This window comes from Nanorana parkeri, unplaced genomic scaffold (assembly GCF_000935625.1).
Source record: "Nanorana parkeri isolate BGI_ZX_2015 unplaced genomic scaffold, ASM93562v1 scaffold1229, whole genome shotgun sequence".
Classification (NCBI taxonomy): Eukaryota; Metazoa; Chordata; class Amphibia; order Anura; family Dicroglossidae; genus Nanorana; species Nanorana parkeri.
The window spans coordinates 446,190-469,330 of record NW_017307497.1 but is presented as its reverse complement, the minus strand read 5'-3'; the positions used below and the strand labels follow the sequence as shown (position 1 = coordinate 469,330).

General features: G+C 40.6%; 1 protein-coding gene across 1 annotated transcript in view; it reads left to right on the top strand.

The window, feature by feature from the left end:
* Window positions 1-23,141, top strand: part of LOC108797117 (bile acid receptor-like) — a 99,359-nt gene that overhangs the window by 37,365 nt on the left and 38,853 nt on the right. Inside the window, exons 2-4 of the mRNA XM_018568691.1 lie at window positions 10,403-10,532; window positions 18,558-18,920; window positions 22,814-22,954. Coding sequence (XP_018424193.1) covers window positions 10,439-10,532; window positions 18,558-18,920; window positions 22,814-22,954 — 598 coding nt within the window. The 5' untranslated portion in view covers window positions 10,403-10,438. The remainder of the gene's footprint in view (window positions 1-10,402; window positions 10,533-18,557; window positions 18,921-22,813; window positions 22,955-23,141) is intronic.

Here is a 23,141-nt window from a genome sequence, read left to right as displayed (position 1 = left end):
CAGTGTATGGAAACCATGGCTTCTATGGAGTAGGGCTTGGAACCCAAAGGGCCAGTTTAATCATACAGGTTATGGTGACAAGGAATTAAAGCAAACAAAAAGCCATCACTCTAATCAGTGTACACCACAGTAAAGCCTGCTTAAAAGAGCCTTATTATAGAAAAGGTACAAAAGAAATTCTTAAGCCGCAGGCTCATAATTCTTACTCAATGTACCAACAAGGTGGCCAAGTAAAGCCTTTATTTTTTTTTTTCAAAACATTTTTTATTGTTTTCGAGGAAAAGTACAGCAGTACAACAATACACCAGAACATGGATACAGTATCTCTTAGCCATAACGTAAAGGCATAACAAGCAAGGTTGCGTGTCACATACAAAATGGTGTACATAAGTCATGGAGAAGCCCATATGGGGCTCATGTTGACGATGTAAAATCACAATCAGTTGCAACCTTGCATAAATCGACTGAAATATAGCGCAACCATAACAGTCATAACAATCAAGTCGTTAACTCCATAAAATGGTAAAGGCCTCGGGTGGGAGGGGTCATATGAGCACGGCCATTGGGAGCGAGAAGGGTGTATGTGGGGGTGTGGTGGTCGCCTCCATGCGTGCCGGGAATCCATGTCCAGTCAACCCGATCCCCTCCCCGTGATTGTGTATGGAGCAACTTTTTAACTCTTAGCAGGCCAACTGGGCCGCATAATTCAAAATTGGAAAGCATAAAACACAAAACAGAAAACATGAACAACCAATGTTCAATACGTGGCTTCGCTTTTTTCCTGAAGAGCGTTGCAGAGCTTGTGTGGTCGCTCCGCTTGGCCATAGCATTTGGTCTATGTTGACAGGAGTTAGGAACCCAGCACAAGTGTGCGTCTGGAAAGTAGCAAGCCAGCATGGAGTAGTGAAAAATGGCGCCACATTACGAATCTTCCCGGCCTGCTATATGGGTTACCTCTCCGGGGGATGTAAAGGGGGCTAGGGGCATGCGGTATTTGGCAAGATGTGGTAAATAATACTCACTGTTCCTGACCCGGTGTAGGATGGGGCCGGCTCGAGTCCCAGTCGTCAATCAAAGTCTTGAAACGCGGTCGGTCGAGACTCAGCCGCTGTGGATACTTGACAAGACATATAAGGAACAGAGCCGTTATCAAGCCATCGCCGGAGGCCTCCGGCAAAGAGCTCTAAATATGGGCGAGATCAAGGGGAGTCCGTAGGGGTCATCTGGAGACGGCTTGGGGGCTTCCTTGCCGGGGTGGTAAAACGTGGAGGCTTGAAAGAAGCACCGTCCGTCGCGACCGACGATCCGCGCGTCATGTCCTCCAGAAATGTGCTCGCCTCCTCGGGATCCTGGAATGAGCGTTGTTTGCCATCGGCAGATTGGAATCGGAGAGTGGCCGGGTATGCTAGTGTAAAGCGAATCTTGCGTTGGTACAGCAGCGAACAAATTTTTCCAAAGGCCTTCCTCTTTCTCGTGACTTCGGCCGAATAATCCGCAAAGATGAGGAGGCGGTTTTCTTCCAGGTGCAGGCCTTTCCTGGCTCTGTAAGCTTGGAGGACGGCCTGACGGTCATTGTAGTCTAAGAAGCGAACGACAATCGGCCGAGGCGTCTTGCGCTCTGGATTCGGAGGACCCACGCGGTGCGCTCGCTCGACCTTACAGGGAGCGGATAGGCCCAACAGATCAGGTATGTTATGCGCACAGATAGTCGGCAGCGTGGAAGGGTGGTAAGTTTCCGGAAGCCCGACAATCCGTAGATTATTTCGCCTTGATCTGTTCTCCAGATCGTCTACATGGTCCAGGAGATGTTGGATATGCCGGTTGGCAGAAGTAAGTTGTGAGGCGGATGAGTCATTGTGTTCCTCCAGAAGCACTATACGGTGCTCCGCTTCGGAGATCCTCTGGGCCTGATTCAGGAGGTCTTGGCGTAGGGATTGTATGCCTTTGGAAACGGCTTTGTGGACCGCCTCCTGTATGGTGGGTTTTAAGAGCTTCGCTACCTCGGCAGCTATCAGGCTATGTTCAGATAGCGTGGGCATATCTTCGTCAGAGGAGGCACCGGCATCCGGCCTCTCAGTCATAGCCGCCATCTTAGAGGGTTGTAGCCGTTTGCCGCGAATCGGGGTGCCTTTACCTCGAGGTGTAATACGACGTTTCGCCAGGAATTTATCCATGGGAATCGGCCGGTTGGAAGGCAAGAACCGGAAAGGTTTGCAAGGTATTTCGGCTTGCTGGGGTATGAGTTTATATAAGATATAGGCCTGGCCGTGCTGGAGCTCTTTTCTCTGCATCCGCTACATCAGGTGCCGGAACCGGAAGTCCAAGTAATGCCTTTAAATATTAAGTTTAATAGGTTCCTTGCTTAGTTTAATGCAATTGTCATTTGACCTGGATGTTCAGGTGCGTCCAATACATCACAGTCTGAAACAAAATGCCATGAGAATTGTATGATAAGGTAATGGAGAGCAAGAAAGAAGACTTTTTATTATTATTATTAATATTATTATTAGTCTGACATGAGGGTGCAGGGGGTTGAGCATTTCTATTTTGCTAGAAGAAAGGATTTATATAAAGTCTACTTTTTGATTAAAGTGTACATTTTTATTAATTATTTTATTCATGAAGTCTCAGGATTATAGAACCAGTAGAATCAGAGTTATAAATAATTCATTTTGTAAAATTGTATAATTATACCCATAATGCTCCTGCACAACTTGGACTCCATAGGCATGGGTTTGATGAAGAAATTTGGATACATACGAATTTCATTCGGAACAAAAAACACAACAAGCGGGAGAGCTGTCATTTACCGCTCTCAGGCTTCTCTCTTTGTAGACATTGGCTATTTTAAATTGCAATAGCAGGTTGGTTATTGCTCCACCCACCTCCTGATGTCAATCAGCAGAGGAGCAGAACTTAGAGAGAAAGTTCTCTTTCAGGTCCGCTCCTCTGCTGATTGACAGAAGGCAATGAGTGGAGCAATAGCCAGCCTGCTATTGGTTATTGTAATTTAAAATAGCCAATAGCAGAATGGCTATTGCTCCTGTAGAGGAGCAGACCTGAGAGAGAAAATTCTCTCTCAGGTCCGCTCCTCTGTGACTGACATCAGGCAATGGGCGGATGCATTAGCCAGCCTGCTATTGGCTATTTCAATTTTAAATAGCCAATAGCAGGCTTTGTTTATTTCTGCCCACCGCTGTAAAAATTTAATCGGGCAGTTCTTTTTTTCTTTTTTCCATTTGTCACAGCCGATGCTGTAATGACTTTGTTGGACATTTGGAGGGATTTCCTTTCACATCCTATTGCAGCTATGGGATAGAAAGTAAAGAGAAATCTTTCCAATGGAATACAGATGGCAAAAAACGTGGGGGGGGGGTTAACCCTCCCTTACGCTATCCAAAATGAAAAAAGTGTTGGCTTTATTCTACTTTGGAGAACAACTTCTGGTAGGAAGTGAGGTTAATCACTAAACTACTTTGTACATCCTGAATAATAATCTGCTTGAGAGACAGCACTAAGCATTCAGTGGACTGAGCTCCATTCACATGGTTAATCAATCTATGTTCCCAGAGTACTTGCAACAAAGAGCTTTTAGGCAGTGGTGTGGCCTGGTAACTATTGATTCCTCTATCCTCGCTAAACAGTGAGGATGGACGAATGTCCCCTGTGCCTGTGTCAGGATACCCGAGCAGTGACATCAGCTGATTGGCTGCAGTCACTATTCAGCTGACAATTTTTCACCTGGGTCCTTCCACAAAACTTGTTGAACCAGGTGGTCCCGGCAAGGCTAGCCACAGCTCAAATTTCAGCAGATTCAGCAGGACCAAAACTCAAGCAGTGTATTGCCAGCTTTAAACATTTGTCATGGGAACAAGTATCCCCATTGGAAACTTCATTGGGAACCCCTTTATTCCTGTTCTAGTGGCAACCTAAAAGTTTTGATTTACCCTCACTTTCATTCCCGATGACACTGGTAATCAGGACAGTTAAGAGAGAGTAAATCTCCCTATCGGGCCAAATACTCATGCTCCATTCAGCCATAAATCACCGTCAAATCACAAAGTCCATATGTAGAGACTTCATGAGCACTCCATTAACAAGAGTTATGAGCAAACAATTTATTTGCTACGATAAAAAAACAAACAAAAGTGATGTTTCAGGGCTGCTGAGGACTCCTTCCTCAGGCAGGTAGTGCCCATCACTAGTAAGGGGCCCTCAGTGTCACCGAAACATCGCTCTATTTTATTGTGGCAAAAAATAGTTTGCTTATAACTCTTGTTGATGGTGTGCTTGTTAAATTTCCACATATGTGCCTAAGAAGGATACGGGCAGTAATAAAAGCTGATAGTGATTCTATCCCTTCACCACTCTATCCAAATCAAAAAACAAGTTTTGCCTTTAGTTCTACTTTAATGATGTGTATTTCTATACTATATTTGACTTCTCTAACAGTAGAAAGGTTAATGCAGGGAGAAAGGGGGTTTTACACAAAATCTGAAAAATTACATTCTGTTTTGTTTTTAAACACATTACCACTTCCTCCATTCTTCTATTTCTCAAGCCAGAATTCCAGATCTTCTTGGCATGCATACAAAAATGTGTCTTTGGCTCAAGATCTGGAAGATATTTACAGGCTCCTAATATAATTGCAAAACTGTATTTTTAATGAACATAAACAGCCCCCACAGTAGGGCAGCAACAACAATCCACAGTGATTAGCTTCTGAAGATTCCAAAATGGTCTTAAAGGAGAACTATGAGGTGAGTGATTTTCACTCATCCTCACAGCTCGAGCCAATGTGTGCCTCTAGATAGGCAGAGCCAGCCGTCACTCACGCAGCTGGGTGGATCTCGACAGTAATGTCGGGATCCGTCCCGGATGCGGCGAGCTGTAGCTCGCGATATACTGAGCTTTGGGTCATTTCCTTTGCCAGGAAATGACACCATTTACCTCACTAAACTACTGGGCAAAAATAAAATTACAATGTCCGCAGATTGCAAATTCACTGGGTTCTTGTTATAGCAGCCTACCCAAAACTGGGCAATATTTGCAGCCTCTGTTTCAGCGGTTGTGTGCATTGCTGCATATATGTGACAATACTGCAATAGAGATTATTGGAATGCCAGTCTTTTTCTTTTAACAGCAAAAGTTATCAGCAAAAAATAAACAGATATACAGGTTAGTATCGTCATATGAAGATGGCCACATGACGCAAATACAATGTTTGTGTGCATTTTGAAAAAAAAAAAAGAGTGTGTGCATATGTGCTGTCGCATCCACACAAGTGAGAATGGGGACTTAGTTGATTACCTGGAAAATTCCAATCCTTTAGCACAATAATTAGTATCTATGAGAAGCAACAGAATGAAAACACAAGGATGCTCTGCTCCTACTGGACCTGGTTATTTAAAGAAGTGTCCACTGGACCCCTTACACTTTCTCTATGATACAATTTTAGCTTAAAAAACACTTAATTACTGCTTTTATTAATTTAGGTTCAATTTATTTAAAATTTTTTAAAAATCTTACAAGTTTATAAATCAACAATCATTACATGTAAAAAAAATATTTACAAATAAACTTAATAGAAGATACTTTTATGACACCTTCCATGCACAGGATAATAGGTTTTCAAATAATGCACTTGTTGACTGCAGGCTCCTTCTGTCTGCTGTTCTATTATTTAGTGATCACATTCTTGCTATTCGCTGCCTGAGGCATGACCCTAAGAGATGCCCCTAGAGGTAACAGCCTCATTATAGGGAGGGCCCTGCTTAAGCCTTGAATGAAGGCGAGTGCAGTTAAATGATAAGACTAACATTTTTGTGGATTATATGTTGGTTTTTGCTGTGGATTATATCTTACCGACAACCTAACATTTCTCTCTCTCTCTCAACTTATTTGTGGTTGTTTAATTTTTGGGCCTTGTCATCCCAAAGAGACATTGTCACTTTGCCCTTGCATGGCATTGTTTATCTTCCTAGCATTCAAAAAAATTCAAAACCCTGGCATGTAAGAAGCACAATGAAGTCAAACTCATACTAATCGGATGCTGATAAATAAAAAGCTTCACATAAAAACAGACTCATTTGAATTTCTTGCCGTTTGTGAAACTTATTTATCATATACCCACCCTAATATTAACACCAATGCCTTGACTTATATTAATACTCAAGTACTATGCTTTCATGCTTGATGAGCCTAACATCTACTGGCATTGTATTCCGCACACTTCTCTCATTAATCTATTTTGCCAGTGTCAATCTCTCATTCTCTCTCCACCTTTTATTGCATTTTGATAACCCTTTATTTTCCTCTTTTATGACTATTTCTAATTGGCTGTTTAACCATTTCAGCTCTTGCAGCTGTATACCCCTTTTGGACTATGGCAATTTTACATTTCTATTATAGGCCTATTGATTTAGCAAAAACTTTGTCATTACTTAAGATAACCAAATAATACATCATCTTTCTTTTCAGGACATACAAGTCTTTCTTTTGGTGATATTGTCTTGCAAAAACACTTTTTTTTCCTATGCCATCTTTACACAAAATATGGACCAATAATACAAAAAACAACAACTTTTTTCTACTTTGACCAGTGTTAGTTTTAACTGCACCCTTTAATCTAAAGATGAATAGAACATAGTACATACATTGTAACAATATTGTTACATTCTATTTCTAATTAAAAATTCTGAATAGAGTTTGAAATATTGTTTAGAAGCTCTGTTTTTCACAGCGGTGGCAAATTTTCACTTTGCCAGTCAGAAATTACCGGAAAGAGCAGCATTGGGACTAATAGAAGAGGGAGAGGACAGGGCGTGCTAAGTATGTCCTATGAACTTTATTGATGGTTTTCAGGGTGTACATAATACACCCAAGCAGTGTTAATTTAGTCGACTAAAATGTTTTGTCATAGTTTTCATCTTCTGCATGTTTTCACTGATGAAAACAAACTAATAACTAAGTTTTAAAACACAGAATTAAAACTAAAATAATTCAGATGACTAAAATACGCATTTTAGTTTTAGTCGCATTTTAGTCATCTGAATTATTTTAGTTTTAGTTTAGTTTTGTCAACTAAATCTCCAATAGAGAAAATTGCAATGTATTTTCGTCATAGTTTTACTCCTATTAACTTAGTTTTTATTTAGTTTTCATCAGTGAAAACATGCAGATGAGCAAAACTATGACAAAACATTTTAGTCGACTAAATTAACACTGCACCCAAGGTGCACAACAGGTTAGGCATGTCTGGCTAAGAAAACTCCCTCAACAGTCTTGCCACCATATTACTAGATGTGGGATCTTATTCAATTTTGCCTTATAGCCTAAACATCTTGAAAGGAAAATACTGTATAATTGTTTTCCTCTATCAGACAGTTCACATGAGCAACCATGGCTTTAAGATACTTTCCTGTACATTGCTTGATGTTATTTTGGGTCTCTTGTATCTAGTATAGATTACCCTAAAGGGCACGTATTGTGTATTTTCAGAGAGCACATATTTTGAGTTATTATTGCCTTGCCAATCTCAAAGTGAACCAGTTGCTAGGCTATAAATCCCTTGATAGCTCCAGTTATCCTCCTCCCTTAGAGTGGGGATTGTTTACCTATGAGAATGCAGGGCCCTTGACAACAGACACCTTGCAGTAGAGTCCTGTAGGACTAGATTCGGGATCCCCTGGCTTACTGCAGACTTACCGGGACTAAGTGTACTGCCTTAAAACAAGTCTGTTCTGTAGCGCTGCTTCCCAGCAGAATGAGAAGAGCCAGGGCCAAAGAAACTCCTCTATCTAATGCTAGCAGCTGTAGAAGATCTCCTGAGGCAGGTGGCATGATTCATGCCAATCCCTACAGCCAAAGCTCTTAGGCTTCTTCACATACTGCCTTTCTATTGACACCAAATGACATAGGCTGCATGCAATGGGACATTGCATGCAGCCTATGTCATCTGTAATACACCTAGTATGTAAAGGTGAGATAATACACCTAGTATGTAAAGGTGAGATAATACACCTAGTATGTAAAGGTGAGATATAACCCTACTTAGATGGGCCAGGGGGCTCAAAGATATCACATTTTGGAAATACCAGACAGGACTTAACCTGCATTGCATAAAAGATTACAGATGTGAACTATTTTTTTCTCAGCTTGTTGTAAAGGTATTGATTGTACTAATAATGACCTAACTCTCTGACAAACTGCTAATATTAAAATACAAATCCCAAAAAAACTCAGCATCTCACTTTTTTGTCAGAGCAAATGGTCATATTTATTCCTTTACTTACCCATAAAGAACGGCCCGAAGAACAGATACCAGTAACAGGACCCAAATATTCATGGGCATCATTCAACCCACAACAGCACTGGATCAGTAAAAAGGGTGTGAGAGAAGCAGTGCCGGGGATTGGGCTAGTATATTTTTATTTTCAACCACTGCAGGGAGATAGTTTATTACATTAATTACCCAAATTGGAATTGGGCTTTAAAGCAGAGATTTATCTCCTGGATGACACAGTAAAAATTGTAGAAAACACTAGTAGTGATACCTTTAATTTGTACTGTAACTAACCAGAAGCAGAGATACTGGAAATCAAAGAAACAACTTAAGAGCAGTGCCAGAATTTGCATCAGATCAGTATGAAATGTACTATTAAAGTACACAACTTCTTTATTCTCCCAATCATTCTCAGAGGTCTTAACAGAGGATTTACACCCGGATCACATACATAGAGCTCTGATATGTAAACTTACAAAATTGGACCCTCTGAGGTATTTTGACCTATGATGCCATTTTTACCAAAATAGCCAGTTTTGCGTTCTCTAGATCTGCCTCAAAAATCACTTTCAGAGGGGTACTGCTTAAGATACTTCCAAATGTATTGCCTACTATCCTGTTAGGATGGCAACACATGAAACCTCATACATTACAGCTCCCTAAACACAATATTCATTGTGGAAGGGGCTTCCTATTTAAGCTTTTCATTGAACACAACAGCTTCAATATATGGTCACTAACCCAATTCCCAGCACGCTACACAAAATAGGAATATTGCTTCAAGCACTCACTTCAAGCAAATGATATGACCGCAACCACAAGAGAATGGAAATACAATGTTTCTCCATTGTATTTATATAGGAAGTGACATGACTTAGAAAGGTTATTTGTGTTCACAAACTTGTAAACATGTTGCCATCATGCTAATTTTGTGTCCTCACTAACTAACATTTGAGATAGATTGTATCCCACCAACCAACATTTTCACCAAGTCACCTGTACAAATGTTGCCATTGTGCTAATTTGTGTCCTCACCAGTTCACCTTTACTAACCTGATTTTATCTTAATGTTATGCTAACAATTTATGCAAACCATTTTTTTTCCATGTCTGTGTGTCACAAAGGTATGTTGAAAAGATACCAAAACTTTAGTAAAGGAAAATGCTATTTTCTTTTTAGCTTTAGCACGTAGCTACATTGTAGTAACTACATTGTAGTATTGCTTTAGCAGTTATGTTGTGGGGTATTTTTTTACATTTTTAAGAATACATAAATTATGTAATACTTCATCCAGACAAATTACAGGAAAATGCATATTTGTTTTCATAATTTTCAATATTTCTTCCTAATTAAAACCTAGGAAATACAATATATGTGATACATTTGCTACCAAACTAAAGCTGAACTTCAGGCAGATGTAAAAGACACATATTAGCTCTGTATTCATTAATATATCCTTAACTGTATTATTTTAAATTCAAGCAGTCTAAGTACCTGAATTTCACCTCTTACTAGCCTTTGAAGTCCCTGTACAGCTGAACTTAGACTTGGGAAGGGAACAGGCTAATAGGAGGAGAGAAAAGAGTGAAAGAGAGCTGTGTGCATTAGTTTGTTGCATCTCCTTTCACCATGCAGTCACAGGCTGACCTGTAGGTGTTATCAAAATGCAGTAGAGGAAAATGAGGTCTCCTCCCCTGCTTAACATGACCGTGGCAAAACCGTGTAAATCTAAGAACTGGAAGGACAGAGTTACAGTTTCTACAGTTTTTATTACTGTAGTTACAGTTACAGGAATAAAAACTATTATTAAAAAACAAAACAAAAAGAGGCTTCATGTGTGTTACAAAATGTATTACATGTCAAAACTTTTCCATGCATACGGGGAGGAGAAATATAAAGACACCTTCTATTGCTATTTAACCATCATTTATTCATAGAGACATCGTCTCCAATGTGTTTCTTTTGCATTTACTAAGGGAGGTCTTTAAATAATGTTAGAATGTTCCAGTAAAACAATGAGGGTGATAAACATTTTAAATAGAAAATCCCTATAATGATGTATATATGCATAATTCAGAAATTGATAATTAAACTATACTTTTGTCTATTTCTTTTCAGGATTTCTGCACAGCACAGCTTAACTAACAGGTGTTAATGAGACAGTGGGAAGGATTGGACCAGACCATGGCAAACAGTTATGTAACAGTTTCTGATGCATACTGTCTTGCTGAGCCACTACCTTACTATGGTGAGTCAAAATTGCCGAGGCAATTGTCAAGCTGCCTAGTGTGATAAATCACTTCTGGACATTTGATAAATTGAAATCTTTGGTCAAATGAGCTTGCATTGTTTATTTTTGTAAATGTCTAAGAAAAGATCGAGGTAGTCATTCCTGATGTATGGTGATTGCTCCCTTTACTTGTTGGAGGAGTTTTATGTTAAAATTAACCCCTGCATGCAGTGGGGCTACCCACACACTGCAAGGGTTAAGTGCTCATTTTAATCTAGGGACAAAAGTAAAGAACATATACTCACCTGATTCTCAGTCCTGCCTGGTGCTAGACTGGTCCCCTCCATCCTTTCCTGCCCCAGGCTCTGGTGTTCTAAGGACCCATAACATCATCACGTCTAATGCAGGTCCATTAGACATGAAGACGCTAAGGGACATATCACAGCCGGAGAGGAGAGACGTGAGCTGTCACTGCCACAGGATCGAGGATCAGGTTAGTGTATCCTCTTTATTTTTGCCCCTAGACCAATATGCCCCACTGCAAGAGTTAATTTTTAATATATCCTGGAGTTTTTCTTTAAGCTCATTTGGCTATGGAAGCTCAGCTAATTATTTGCTTTGAAATTCTTAAAATTTAAAGGAGAACTATGGGGTCAGTGCTTTTCCCCATAGTTCTCCTAAGGGTCACGGGAGGACATAAACTAGCGTCCTCCCATGACCCAAAGCTCAGTATATCGCGAGCTACAGCTCGAGGTATACTGAGACCGCCGCAGCCGGGACGGATCCCGACATTACTGTCGAGATCCACCCAGCTGGTGATTGACAGCTGGCTCTGCCTATCTAGAGGATGAGTCAGCTGTGCCCTCCCCCTCCCCCTCCTTAGTCCGTTCTGCCAGTCAGCGCCGGAGGATGGGACCAGGTAGGGGAGAATCCCTGCCTGGGAGCCGTGAGTGACAGTCAAGTATGTACAAGTATGCCTTGGTAGTATTTCTATGGGTGTTAAATATTTTGCTAGATTCAGCTTCTATTTGTACAATCCTCACCATATAACACATGCAACAACGTGTCTAGGGAGAATGGTGCTGCTCATAACCGAGATATCCTGAGATGGAAATTGTAACTCATTGACAAGCCAAAGTCACATTTATTTTCTTTAGAGATTGCCCATTGTGTGCAAGTGATGCCAGCTTTACATATAATGTGCATACAAAAGCTGATCATTGCCCAAAAAAATATTTTAGACTTACTCTACTAATAATTGTTAAATTCACATCAGCGCCAGAAATCAGATTCTTAGCCCAGGATGATTGCACATACACACACCGCTTCAGTCAGGGAGACCAAATATACCTATAGAAAAAAAAGCCAGACAAAGGCACCTTTGCTAGTGTAGAAAACCTTTATTAACTGTAAATAGTAAAACCATCAAATGTACTCACAAAAGTGAGGATTCACATGGCCATCTCAAATCTATGCTGCAACACCAACCACACAGAGCTCTGAGGAAGGAGGCGTGTCCCCAGAAACGCATCAGCATCTAGCAGTGGAGTATGGCGACACCATCCGTCTGTCTGTCATCATCCCTGCGTAATCATTTTTTGTCCCTCATTGGATAATATGGCTGGTGTTGCAGCATGAATTTGAGATGGCCCTGTGAATGCTTTTGTGAGTACATTCAATGGTTTTGTCTGGCTTTTGTTTTCTACTAATAATTCACCTGTGCAGTGACTGACCCAAAGGCTAACATAAGAAAAATTCAGTATATAGCAGAAGAATGTAACTTGCCAAATAAAGGGCCATCACAATTACCAAATAATTGTGGGGAATATTGAAATAATAATTCTACCTAAAAAGCTTAGATCATATAGCATATTTAAAATCTTCTTGAGCTGGTTAAATTTAGTGTCATATGCAACTGAATGATTTTTAATTTATGTTATATTGTGACTGCAGGGTGAACATATAATCTTTTAGTTCCCATTTGGACCACATGTTGTTTTGACGCACGTGCTTTATCACAATGCATTAAAATATGCTGTGGTATGCTGCATTAAGGCATCCTATTTTTTTTGGGTTGGGCTGGCAGTGCACCTCTACGCACTGAAAAGTTAACCAGACCTTTTTTTTTAAACAAAGGCATGAGCCTTATAGTGCACTAGAAAAGCAAAACTTTCCCAGCACACTCACCAGCCAGCCTGCAAAAAACAAATGATTGTCTAACTATTAGGGTTAAAAACAGAGGTTTTGTTGTTATAGTGCACTAGAGTACAAATGTGTTGGCTTCTGTAATAGTGCATTGAGGTGCCATTAAAAATGAATGGCACTGCACTTCATGCGGTAATGTGTTGTATTGTGGTAACACATTCATTTTACTGCAAAGCTGCTGTATTTCAAGCTGCTTACATTCTGGAACATGTATTACTTCTTAGCTTCTTACTTTAGAATGTGTGTACTCTTGAGTTATCTATGTCAAGCAGTTTTTTTCTTAAAGACATATATTAAAAAACATGCTTCTGTGGTCTGGAAGAAATCATGTTCCAAGTACTGTATAAAGTTCATGTTGGAGTGAAAGATCATTACGGTTTCATGAGAAATATTTTCTTAAAATTACATGGCTGCCTATGGCACACAATAAGAAAGTTAACTTACTAAAATCGATCATATAATGTATTATTATTATTATACAGGATTTATATAGCCAACAGTTTGCGCAGCGCTTTACAATAAGATACAAATACAATTTTTTTTATTTATTACAGGTATTTCTATAGCGCCATCAATTTACTCGCTTCACACCACACTCCTTACTGGTATTTCCCATTTTATAGTTTGTGATGCAGTGATAGTGGATGGCACCACTTCAAATCCAAGGAGTAAAGTATATCACCAGCACACCAAAGTAAAATCTTCAACGAGTGGTCATTTTATTAATATACACACATCTCGTCACAAAGCAACGTTTCGTGGCCACTCGTCATGCCTTGTGAAGGGGATCTGAGTGGCCCCAAAACGTTGCTTTGTGACGAGATGTGTGTACATCAATAAAATACCACTCGTTGAAGATTTTTCTTTGGTGTGCTGGTGATATACTTTACTACTCACATATTGTACATTCACATCAGTCCCTGCCATCAAGGAGCTTACAATCTATGGTCCCTATCTCTCATGCATACATACAGGGCGAATTTAGACAGGAGCCAACGAACCTACCATCATGTCTTTGGAGTGTGGGAGGAAACTCGAGGGAAAATACACAAGAAGCACAGGGAGAGAATGCAAACTCCATGCATTGTCCTGGCCATACTCTTTATATACCCTAAAGTAGTTCACATTGCAATATAAAGTCGCTGTATATATTTGATGAACTAAAAATTATTTTCAAACTGAAAAAGACAATACAGCAATGTATCAACATCTATAGCATTTAGTCTATTGCACACATGGCCAGAATCTGCTAAGATGCAGCCAATCACTTTCAGATTTGGGCTATGCAGTTAAAGGAAACTTGTTCTGACAGAAATATGGGGTTACTATTACTGACCTGAAAAAGCTAAATGCCTGGCTGCCTATGGTATTAATACTTTCTCACTGACTGATACAGAACAAGCATGCAGCATGAATTAAAGTCTTCACACTGCAGAGATCAATCTGATCTCAGTAGCCACTCAGAGTAGTTGCAAAACATGTGATCACCACGATTAACTAAGATTAACAAAGTTATTAAAATAAAACAAATAGGTTATTTCATTATGTCAGTGTTTTAACTGAGGCATGCTAATTAGTGTTAGGTCTGTTAATGTTTTGCAGTTTCTACAGTATACATACTTGTTTATCAACCAAAAAGCCCTGATGTATGTATACATACCTACACATATTTTGAGTCCATGTATTGAGGATAAATAGGAGAAAATAGTATAATAAAAACATTTAGAATACAGTATCATAGAAAGTAATGAAAAATGCACAAATATTACACTTAAAACTAAAACTGCATTTTCCCCCTCATTTCTGTACATTGCTCGACCTATATATTAAAGCAGAACCTATATATTAAAGCAGATTTTTTTTTAAATGTGCAGTGTAAATATTAGACATGTAAAGGCTCAAAAATGTGTTCAGTTTCATTTCGGATCAATTTTTTTTGTTTTCAGATTTTGGATCCAAATTCAATTCATTTAATTATTCCGAATTCTATATTTTTTATTTTCAGTTTGGATCGAGGCGAACGTTTTCGGTTCAGATCAATTTGAGTCTATTTGGATGGAGTTTATTATGTTGTTAAATGTGAAAAATACATTAAAAAAAAGCGTGGGGTCCCCCCTAAAATTTCTACCAGACCCTTCAGGTCTGCCAGGAATTTAAGGGGGAACCCCAACAAAAAGAATAAGTGAGAGATCTCCCCCAAAATCCCTTACCAGACCCTTGATCGGAGCAGCGGCTTGGCAGAGCAGGAATGGGGGAGAAAGACGATTGTGGGGCCTCCCCTCTCCTACATCATACCAGGTCACATGCCCTCAACATGGGGAGGGTGCTTTGCCAGGGGGGCACTGCCCCCCGGCAGGGGGACTTATAGGAATCACCCAGATGTCACCCCCCCCTCAAGAATGAGTAAAGGGTAGTTGTCACCCTATTCATTCACCAAATAAACAGTAAAATAGTAAATAACACACAACACCATTTTGAAAACTACTAGTAGTACTTTAGTCTATTAGTAAATAAACACACCACACAGTTTTTGAGTCCTTTAATAATAAAAAAAAATGTCCCACAATATAAATCCATCGTCAATCACGTTGTCCAGTGACGTAGATCCTTGTGCGGACATGGCGGCGGGCTGCAGGAATTGTTTCTTTAATCGAGTCAGCGAGCGGCGGGCAACGTGATTGATAAGGATCTTCATCAATGGACAACGTGATTGATGATGGATTTACATTGAGGGACATTTTTTTCTGTTTCTGTTATATTAATAAAGGACTTGTCAAAAACTGTGTGGTGTGTTTATTTACTAATAAATGACTTTTCAAACTGGTGTGGTGTGTTTATTTACTATCTTACTGTTTATTCGGTGAATGAGTAGGGGTAACAACTACCCCTTACTCATGAACGAGTGGGAGGTGGCATCTGGGTGCCCCCTGTATGAAAGGGGGCACCCAGATACAGATAAGCCCCCTGCTCGCCGCCCCCCACAGCCACCGGGCCAGGGTTGTGTGGAAGAGGCCCTTGTCCTCATCGACATGTTGAAGGCATGTGGAGGGGGCTGGCCTCATGATCACCCCCCCTTCCTGCTCTGCCAGGCACTGCTCAGTTCAAGGGTCTGGTAAGGGATTTGGAGGGGGGGGCACACTTTTTTGGGGGCGTTGGGGCCCCCCCTAAAAATCCTACTACATTCTAGTAGGAATTTGTGGGGGACCCCATGGTGGCTTTTTCGATTTTCATGTCAACACATCAGTTTTTTTTTGCCATGCATTCAAATTTGGAAATTGGAATGCCACCAAATGTCCAAATTTAAAGATATTTGTCAGAATTTTGATTCGAAATGAAAAAAAACTTAAATGTCTAGTGAATATAAATGAAGTATTCAGAGATGTATGTCACTTTATAGTAGTATTAAACTCTCAATTCTTTTTTTTTCTCTATAATAAATGCAGATCAAACAAATATACATTACCCAGCAAAGTATTTATTTACATATTTCCCAAGCAATTACAGGCATCATGTTTCCAAATGACTGGATCCAGCTTGGCCTCCCTGAACTTCCTGTGTAGTACAAGATCACAAGGGACAGAGCAGTCTCCAGCAGCTGTCCTTTTGCAAGGGTGGCTCCATAGGACCCTGTAAGAGAAAGGAGTCACTCTAAAACAAGATATCAGGGCCAGTGCTCAGGGGGCCAGCTGATTCTGCAGGAAACTGAGGGGTCTATTCACGAAGCTGCCGAGGGATCTGGCCGTAGCTTCGGCCGATCCTTCGGCTAGCTTCGGCCCCAGGACCCCTTCGGTTAAGTAGAACCGAGGGTGTGCCTTACTGTAATCCATGGTTGTTTCCCTTCAGATACAGGACAGGTTGGTGCCATGTCTATACTGGTAGAAATATGGGGTTACCATTACTGACCTGAAAACGCTAGCCTGCCTGGCTGCTTTTGGTTTTAATACTTTTTTATTGACTGATACAGAGCAAGAAGAACTCCAGTTATTTAAAAAGTTAACCCTTGTAGTGAGACAACCCCCACATTACAAGGGTTAACTGCTCGTTTTTCTGTAGGGGCCGGAATACAGAAGATATACTTGGTTCTGCAGTAATTGGCGCTCACCTCTCTCCCCCTCCGCTCCAAATGTGGTATGTCACTCATTAGACGTGCATTAGACGTGATGATGTCACCAGCACTTAGACCACCCGAGCTCAGTGGAGAAGAGGACCAGTCTAGCAGCCAGGTGGGATCGAGAATCAGGTGAGTATATTTCTTTTATTTGGGCCCCTAGACCAAAATGAGAGTTAATCTGATCGCTCATTCACTCGGCTGCCCTCGGCAGCTTTGTGAATAGACCCCTAAGTCTTTAAAAAAAAGGTTGACACATTTGGTCTGGTTATGAACGTTTTGATCATAGTATTATCTTAAAGCTGAATTCTAGGCAGATATAAAATACACAATATAATGCAGCTCTGTTTCATGTAATGCAAGCAATGTAAGTACCTGAATTTGACTTGGTATCTGCCTCTTGCAAGTCCCTCTACAGCAGAACTCAGAGTGGTAGACAGATAAGCAGCACAAAAGTCAATCACTGTATTAACAGGGAACACAGACAGAAATGAGCTCATCAGTCTGATGGGGTATGGCTATAAGAGCCATTTTACTTTCACTGATATTAGGAAAGTTAGCTCATATATGTTACTAATGGAACTGCGCTGTTATGGATATCAGAGATGATTTCCAGTTCTAGACTGAGAGTGAGAAAAGGTATGAAGATTAATCTTCAATGTTGTTACACCCAATTACTTATGTTATTATTTATTTATTACAGGTAGTTATATAGCGCTGAGAATTTACACAGCACTTTGCATCTGTCCCTGCCCTCAAGGAGCTTACAATAAAGGGTCCCTATTGCACACGCATGCGGGGCCAATTTAGACAGGAGCCAAATAACTTTTCAGCATGTCTTTAGAGTGTGGGAGGAAACCCACACAAGCACAGGGAGAACATAAAAACCCATTGTAGATAGTGCAAACCATGAAGCCACTGTGATGCCCAATCACTATGATACATTTTTTATCAGCATGATAGAAGTTCAGACCATTATTTTCACAACATAGGTTCAGTATTTGGTTGTGTCCAGGTTAATGTTCTGTCTTAACGTGGACTTTTACCCCCTTTCACAAAAAATCACATCAGCATGCAGCTCTGCATGCTGACCTAAAATCATCTTACATTCATTAGTTAACAAACTTGTTTTTCATTTACTTACAAATAGAGTCATCTACTTCCTGGTTAACTTCTGCCACAAATGATGTAATGTGCCAAAGTGTTGCAACCTGGGAAGGTTACATCAGCAGAGCATTACTGGGAAATCTCATCTTTAATCTCATGAGATCTCAGGGAAAGGCATTTTCCGCCTCTGAGATGATGTACATGTTCACATGTCTAGTCACATGTCTGGCCACGTGTCAGATTTTCAGGAAGTAAATGGGGAGCTAGTAACCTACCTTAGTCAACATGGCCACTGTCAGAAGACTGGGAGAGAAAAGAGAAATAAGGTATGCAAAGAATACAAAGCCGGCAATTATCTAGAAGTATGTGTTTGTAGATTGTCATTGCTAACATTTCTAAAGGTGTGTTTAAGTTACTATTTAAGTTACTTCTCTTTCTCTGTCCTAAGTAAGTTATAGTGCTGAATAACCATTGTGGAAAAACAGAATCAATGCTGATCAGCATACATTTTCTTTGCAGTGACTAACAAAAAGTTGTGTGTTGGAATTTAATTTAAGCTATGCCAAGGCTGATCAGCAACAAAAGTACTGCATTGTCAAGCTTCTCAATGTTTATTTTCACAGATGTTCTGCCAGAGCACATTAATTATCAACTCCCGGATTCAGACTTCCAGGCGACTCCATATTGTCAGTATACAAATATGCCTTATTCACCTGTGTTGCAATCCCCATCTTCTCAGTGCCATTACAGTACCTACAGTCTGGAAAATACATATGGAGATGGGCAGTATGTTCTGAGCTCCTGTGATTTTAGTAAACCTTCAGCCAACATGACCCATAGTGTGGAAGAAATGTACTCTACGATGAAGAGGCCCAGAATTAGTCATTCTACTATTCGGATGAAAGGGCATGAAGAGCTTTGTGTGGTATGCGGTGATAAAGCATCAGGATATCACTACAATGCACTTACCTGTGAAGGATGCAAAGGTAAGCAAAGGTCATTTATTAAGAAGTAAGAATGAAAGAAAACAACTGGGGAAAAAAATCTCTCTCTCTCTCTCTCTCTCTCTCTCTCTATATATATATGTATAATGCAGTCTGTCACTAGCAGGTTGTTTTTTTTTACAAATATCAGCTTTTATCCTGTGCACAGGGTGACAACCCTACTGTGTGATTTCACTTCTGAAGCAACAGCGTTTGCACACAAAAAGGACAAATAATGGACCCACTGGCAGAGTCAACAGATAAATAAACTATGTTACTAAAGGGACTAAGAAAAACAAAACCGGTTGTGTTCATTCATTGTTTGAACCTTCTGAGTCCTAATGCATGAACAAACAGAGTATTCTTTTTGAATTAATTGTTATTAAAACATTTTAATATGACAAACATTTGTAGGGCAGTGTGGAACATTTCAAATCCTTGGATATTATCTTTAAATTAGGGATGCACATACACTATATTACCAAAAGTATTGGGACGCCTGCCTTTACACGCACATGAACTTTAATGGCATCCCAGTCTTAATCCTTAGAGTTAAATTTTGAGTTGGCCCGCCCTTTGCAGCTATAACAGCTTCAACTCTTCTGGGAAGGCGTCCACAAGGTTTAGGAGTGTATCTATGGGACTGTTTGACCATTCTTTCAGAAGCGCATTTGTGAGGTCAGGTACTGATGTTGGACGAGAAGGTCTGGCTCACAGTCTCCGCTTTAATTCATCCCAAAAGTGATGAATTACGGGTTGAGTTCAGGACCCTGTGCAGACCAGTCAAGTTCCTCCACCCCAAACTCACTCATCCATGTCTTTATGGACCTTGCTTTGTGCAATGGTGCGCAGTCATGTTGGAACAGAAAGGGGCCTTGCCCCAACTGTTCCCACAAAGTTGGGAGCATGAAATTGTCCAAAATGTCTTGGTATGCTGATGCCTTAAGAGTTCTTTTCACTGGAACTAAAGGGCCAAGCCCAACCCCTGAAAAATAACCCCACACCATAATTCCCCCTCCACCAAATTTTACACTTGGCACAATGCAGTCAGGCAAGTACCGTTCTCCTGGCAACCGCCAAACCCAGACACATCCATCAGACTGCCAGACAGAGAAGCATGATTCGTCACTCCAGAGAACACATCTCCACTTCTCTAGAGTCCAGTGGTGGCTTTACACCACTGCATCCGACGCTTTGCATTGCACTTGGTGTTGTACGGCTTGGATGCAGCTGCTCGGCCATGGAAACCCATTCCATGAAGCTCTCTACGCACTGTTGTTGTGCCAATCTGAAGGCCACATGAAGTTTGGAGATCTGTGGCTATTGACTCTGCAGATAGTTGGCGACTTCTACGCAGTGTGCACTTCAGCATGCACTGACCTCACTCTGTCATTTTACGTGGCCTACCACTTCGTGGCTGAGTTGCTGTTGTTCCCAGTTGCTTGCACTTTGTTATAATACCACTAACAGTTGACCGTGGAATATTTAGTAGCAAGGAAATTTCACAGATGGACTTATTGCACAGGTGGCAGCCTATCACGGTACCACGCTTGAATTCACTGAGCTCCTGAGAGCGACCCATTCTTTCACAAATGTTTGTAGAAGCAGTCTTCATGCCTAGGTGCTTGATTTTATACACCTGTGGCCATGGAGGTGGTTGGAACACTTGGATCCAATGATTTGGAGGGATGTCCCAATACTTTTGGCTATATAGAGTATATTACGGATGCACTGATACCATTTTTTCCAGACCAAGTACAAGTACTGATACTTGTCCAGATACTCAAAGACAACAATTATTGATACCTTTTTTTATTGTCATGTGCCATTTTTCTAAAACAATACAAACTAATGATTTCAGGACAGTGGTGCAGTGCCAGGGCCCAGTTGCAGCTGCAACCGCTGTGACCCTGTTTGTTCTTGTGAAATGCCAAATATCAGTACTGGTATCTGAACTGGTAACTGTGCATCCCTACTTTAACCCTTTCGCTGCCAAGGACGTACGGCGTACAGAGCTACAAAAGTGCTTCCAGCTGGCCAGCTTCTACCGGGCCTGCGCTTTCAGAAAATATATGGTTTGGGGGGTCTTTTACAAACGCTAGTAACGCAGCAGTTGAAAATCAAATCAATGGGAAAAGTTGGCGGCATCTGCCTCTCATCCCTGCCTGGAGCCGCTCCAGGCAGGGATCTGTGACTCGATGGATCCTCGCTGCTGTTCCCCGCTTGCAGGTGCTGTGGCAACGGGGATAAAAAAAATATCCAGGGTTGGGGGGTGGGGCCGAGTTGCAAGCGTCGGCTGGCGGGGAGAAGCCACAAGTTTCAGGATGGCTGAGCGGTGAGGCGAACGGAGCCGCTGTCATCCTGTCAGTTTCCGGATGACAGAGGCTCTGTGCGTGGCCGTATGGAGGATCGATAAGTATCATTGATATTTAACAAATCCTCTGTGCAGCACAAACACCAGAGTGATCGCGTGATCACTCCGGTGTTTGTAAATAACTGGGGACACATAGGGGGTTATTCACAAGGCTCCGAAGGCAGCCGTGTGAATAACCAACCCGAAGTTGGGCCGTTCGGCTATTCACTTCAGGCTTGTACAGCTAATTTCAGCCGGGTACCAGCCCACATGCCGGGTACCAGCCCACATGCCCACATGGTTTGGTGACATCAAGAAGGGGAGGAAAGTCCTTTTTTTAACTGCTGAACCTGTAAAGGCACATGTTCTGCACTTTTGATACAAGGTCTCATAAGAGGGACACTGTATTTTTATTATAAAATGCAAAGGTCCACTACCAATGTCTGGTATATTATGTTCAAAATAAAATCTCTGGTAAATATGTAATGAATGTGATATTTGCTGGATTAAAAAAGGCATTTGTTACCGGAAGTACCTTTCCCCTTGTTGTCAATTTTTATTAAACCACAAAATGTACATGTATATTCGACTAGCAAATGTGCTCTATACATATAGGGAAAATGTCTCCCTTTTGAATGTGCAGTGAATGGCTTTATAAAAATGTTTCATAGGTTAGGAAAAATAAAAATAATAATGAAACTTACTATTTTGAAAAAAATTAAATAAAAACATATTTGGAAGAAGAGAGGTTAACATTGAGTGCTAGTGACTTTGCGATTTTACCTGCAGGTCTATTGTCCTCTGGTGACTGAAGGACATTATATTTCTTTCAGACTGAATTACATAAAATCATCACATTATTAAGGGTAGGGATGCACCGATACTTTTCGAGTACCAGTGCAGATACTTGGCATTTTCATTTTCATGAGAACTACCAGGGTTGCCGCGGTTGCAACTGGGACCTGGTTCTGGCACTCCACCACTTTTCTGAAATAATTAGTCTGTATTGTTTTAGAAAAACTGTCACATGACAACAAACAAAAATGTATCAGTACTCGTACTTGTAAGTACTCGGCAAGTACCAGTACTCGTACTCGCAAAACTGGTATCTCTGTATCCCTTTATTTATATTTATAAAAACAAAATTGTACATTACAACTGAGATGTACAAATCCCGGGAGCTCCGTGTGCTCCTTACAAATGACAGCTGCCTACTAATTTTTGAATTCTTCTCTAGTCTAGTCTTGGAGCTCAAAAGTATCGGTACATGTACTCGTACTTGTACTGAGTACTGTACTTGGTATCTGTGCAACCCTAATAAGGGGATCCATCAATAAAATGCCTATTGGTGGCAATGATAAAAAAAAAAGGCTGTAAAGGCCCACAAGTTCAAATGGAATACACATGTTCTTTTCTGTAGGCCATTTTATTTTCCATGGTTGTTTAGTCTATGCTGGCATTAAATACACCCCAGCTTTTTGCCATGTGAAAACCCAGAACGTTTGCTTTGTTTTGTCACTGACCAAATATTTAACTATTTCAGGTTTTTTTCGCCGTAGCATTACCAAAAATGCTGTATACCGATGCAAAAATGGTGGACACTGTGAAATGGACATGTACATGAGGAGAAAATGTCAAGAGTGTCGTCTGAAGAAGTGCAAGGCAGTTGGCATGCTTGCAGAATGTGAGTTAAAACATAACTTATTCATGCTAATATCATTCCTGTTGATACAAAATCAGACAGAAAAAAACAATCCTCTGAGAAGCAACTGCCAATTTAACCTCTTGCTAAGAAAAACATCTTTATGGTCTCATTGGCAGTCAGATTTTTCAAGAAATGCATTCAAGAAGAAAGGCATTATATATATATA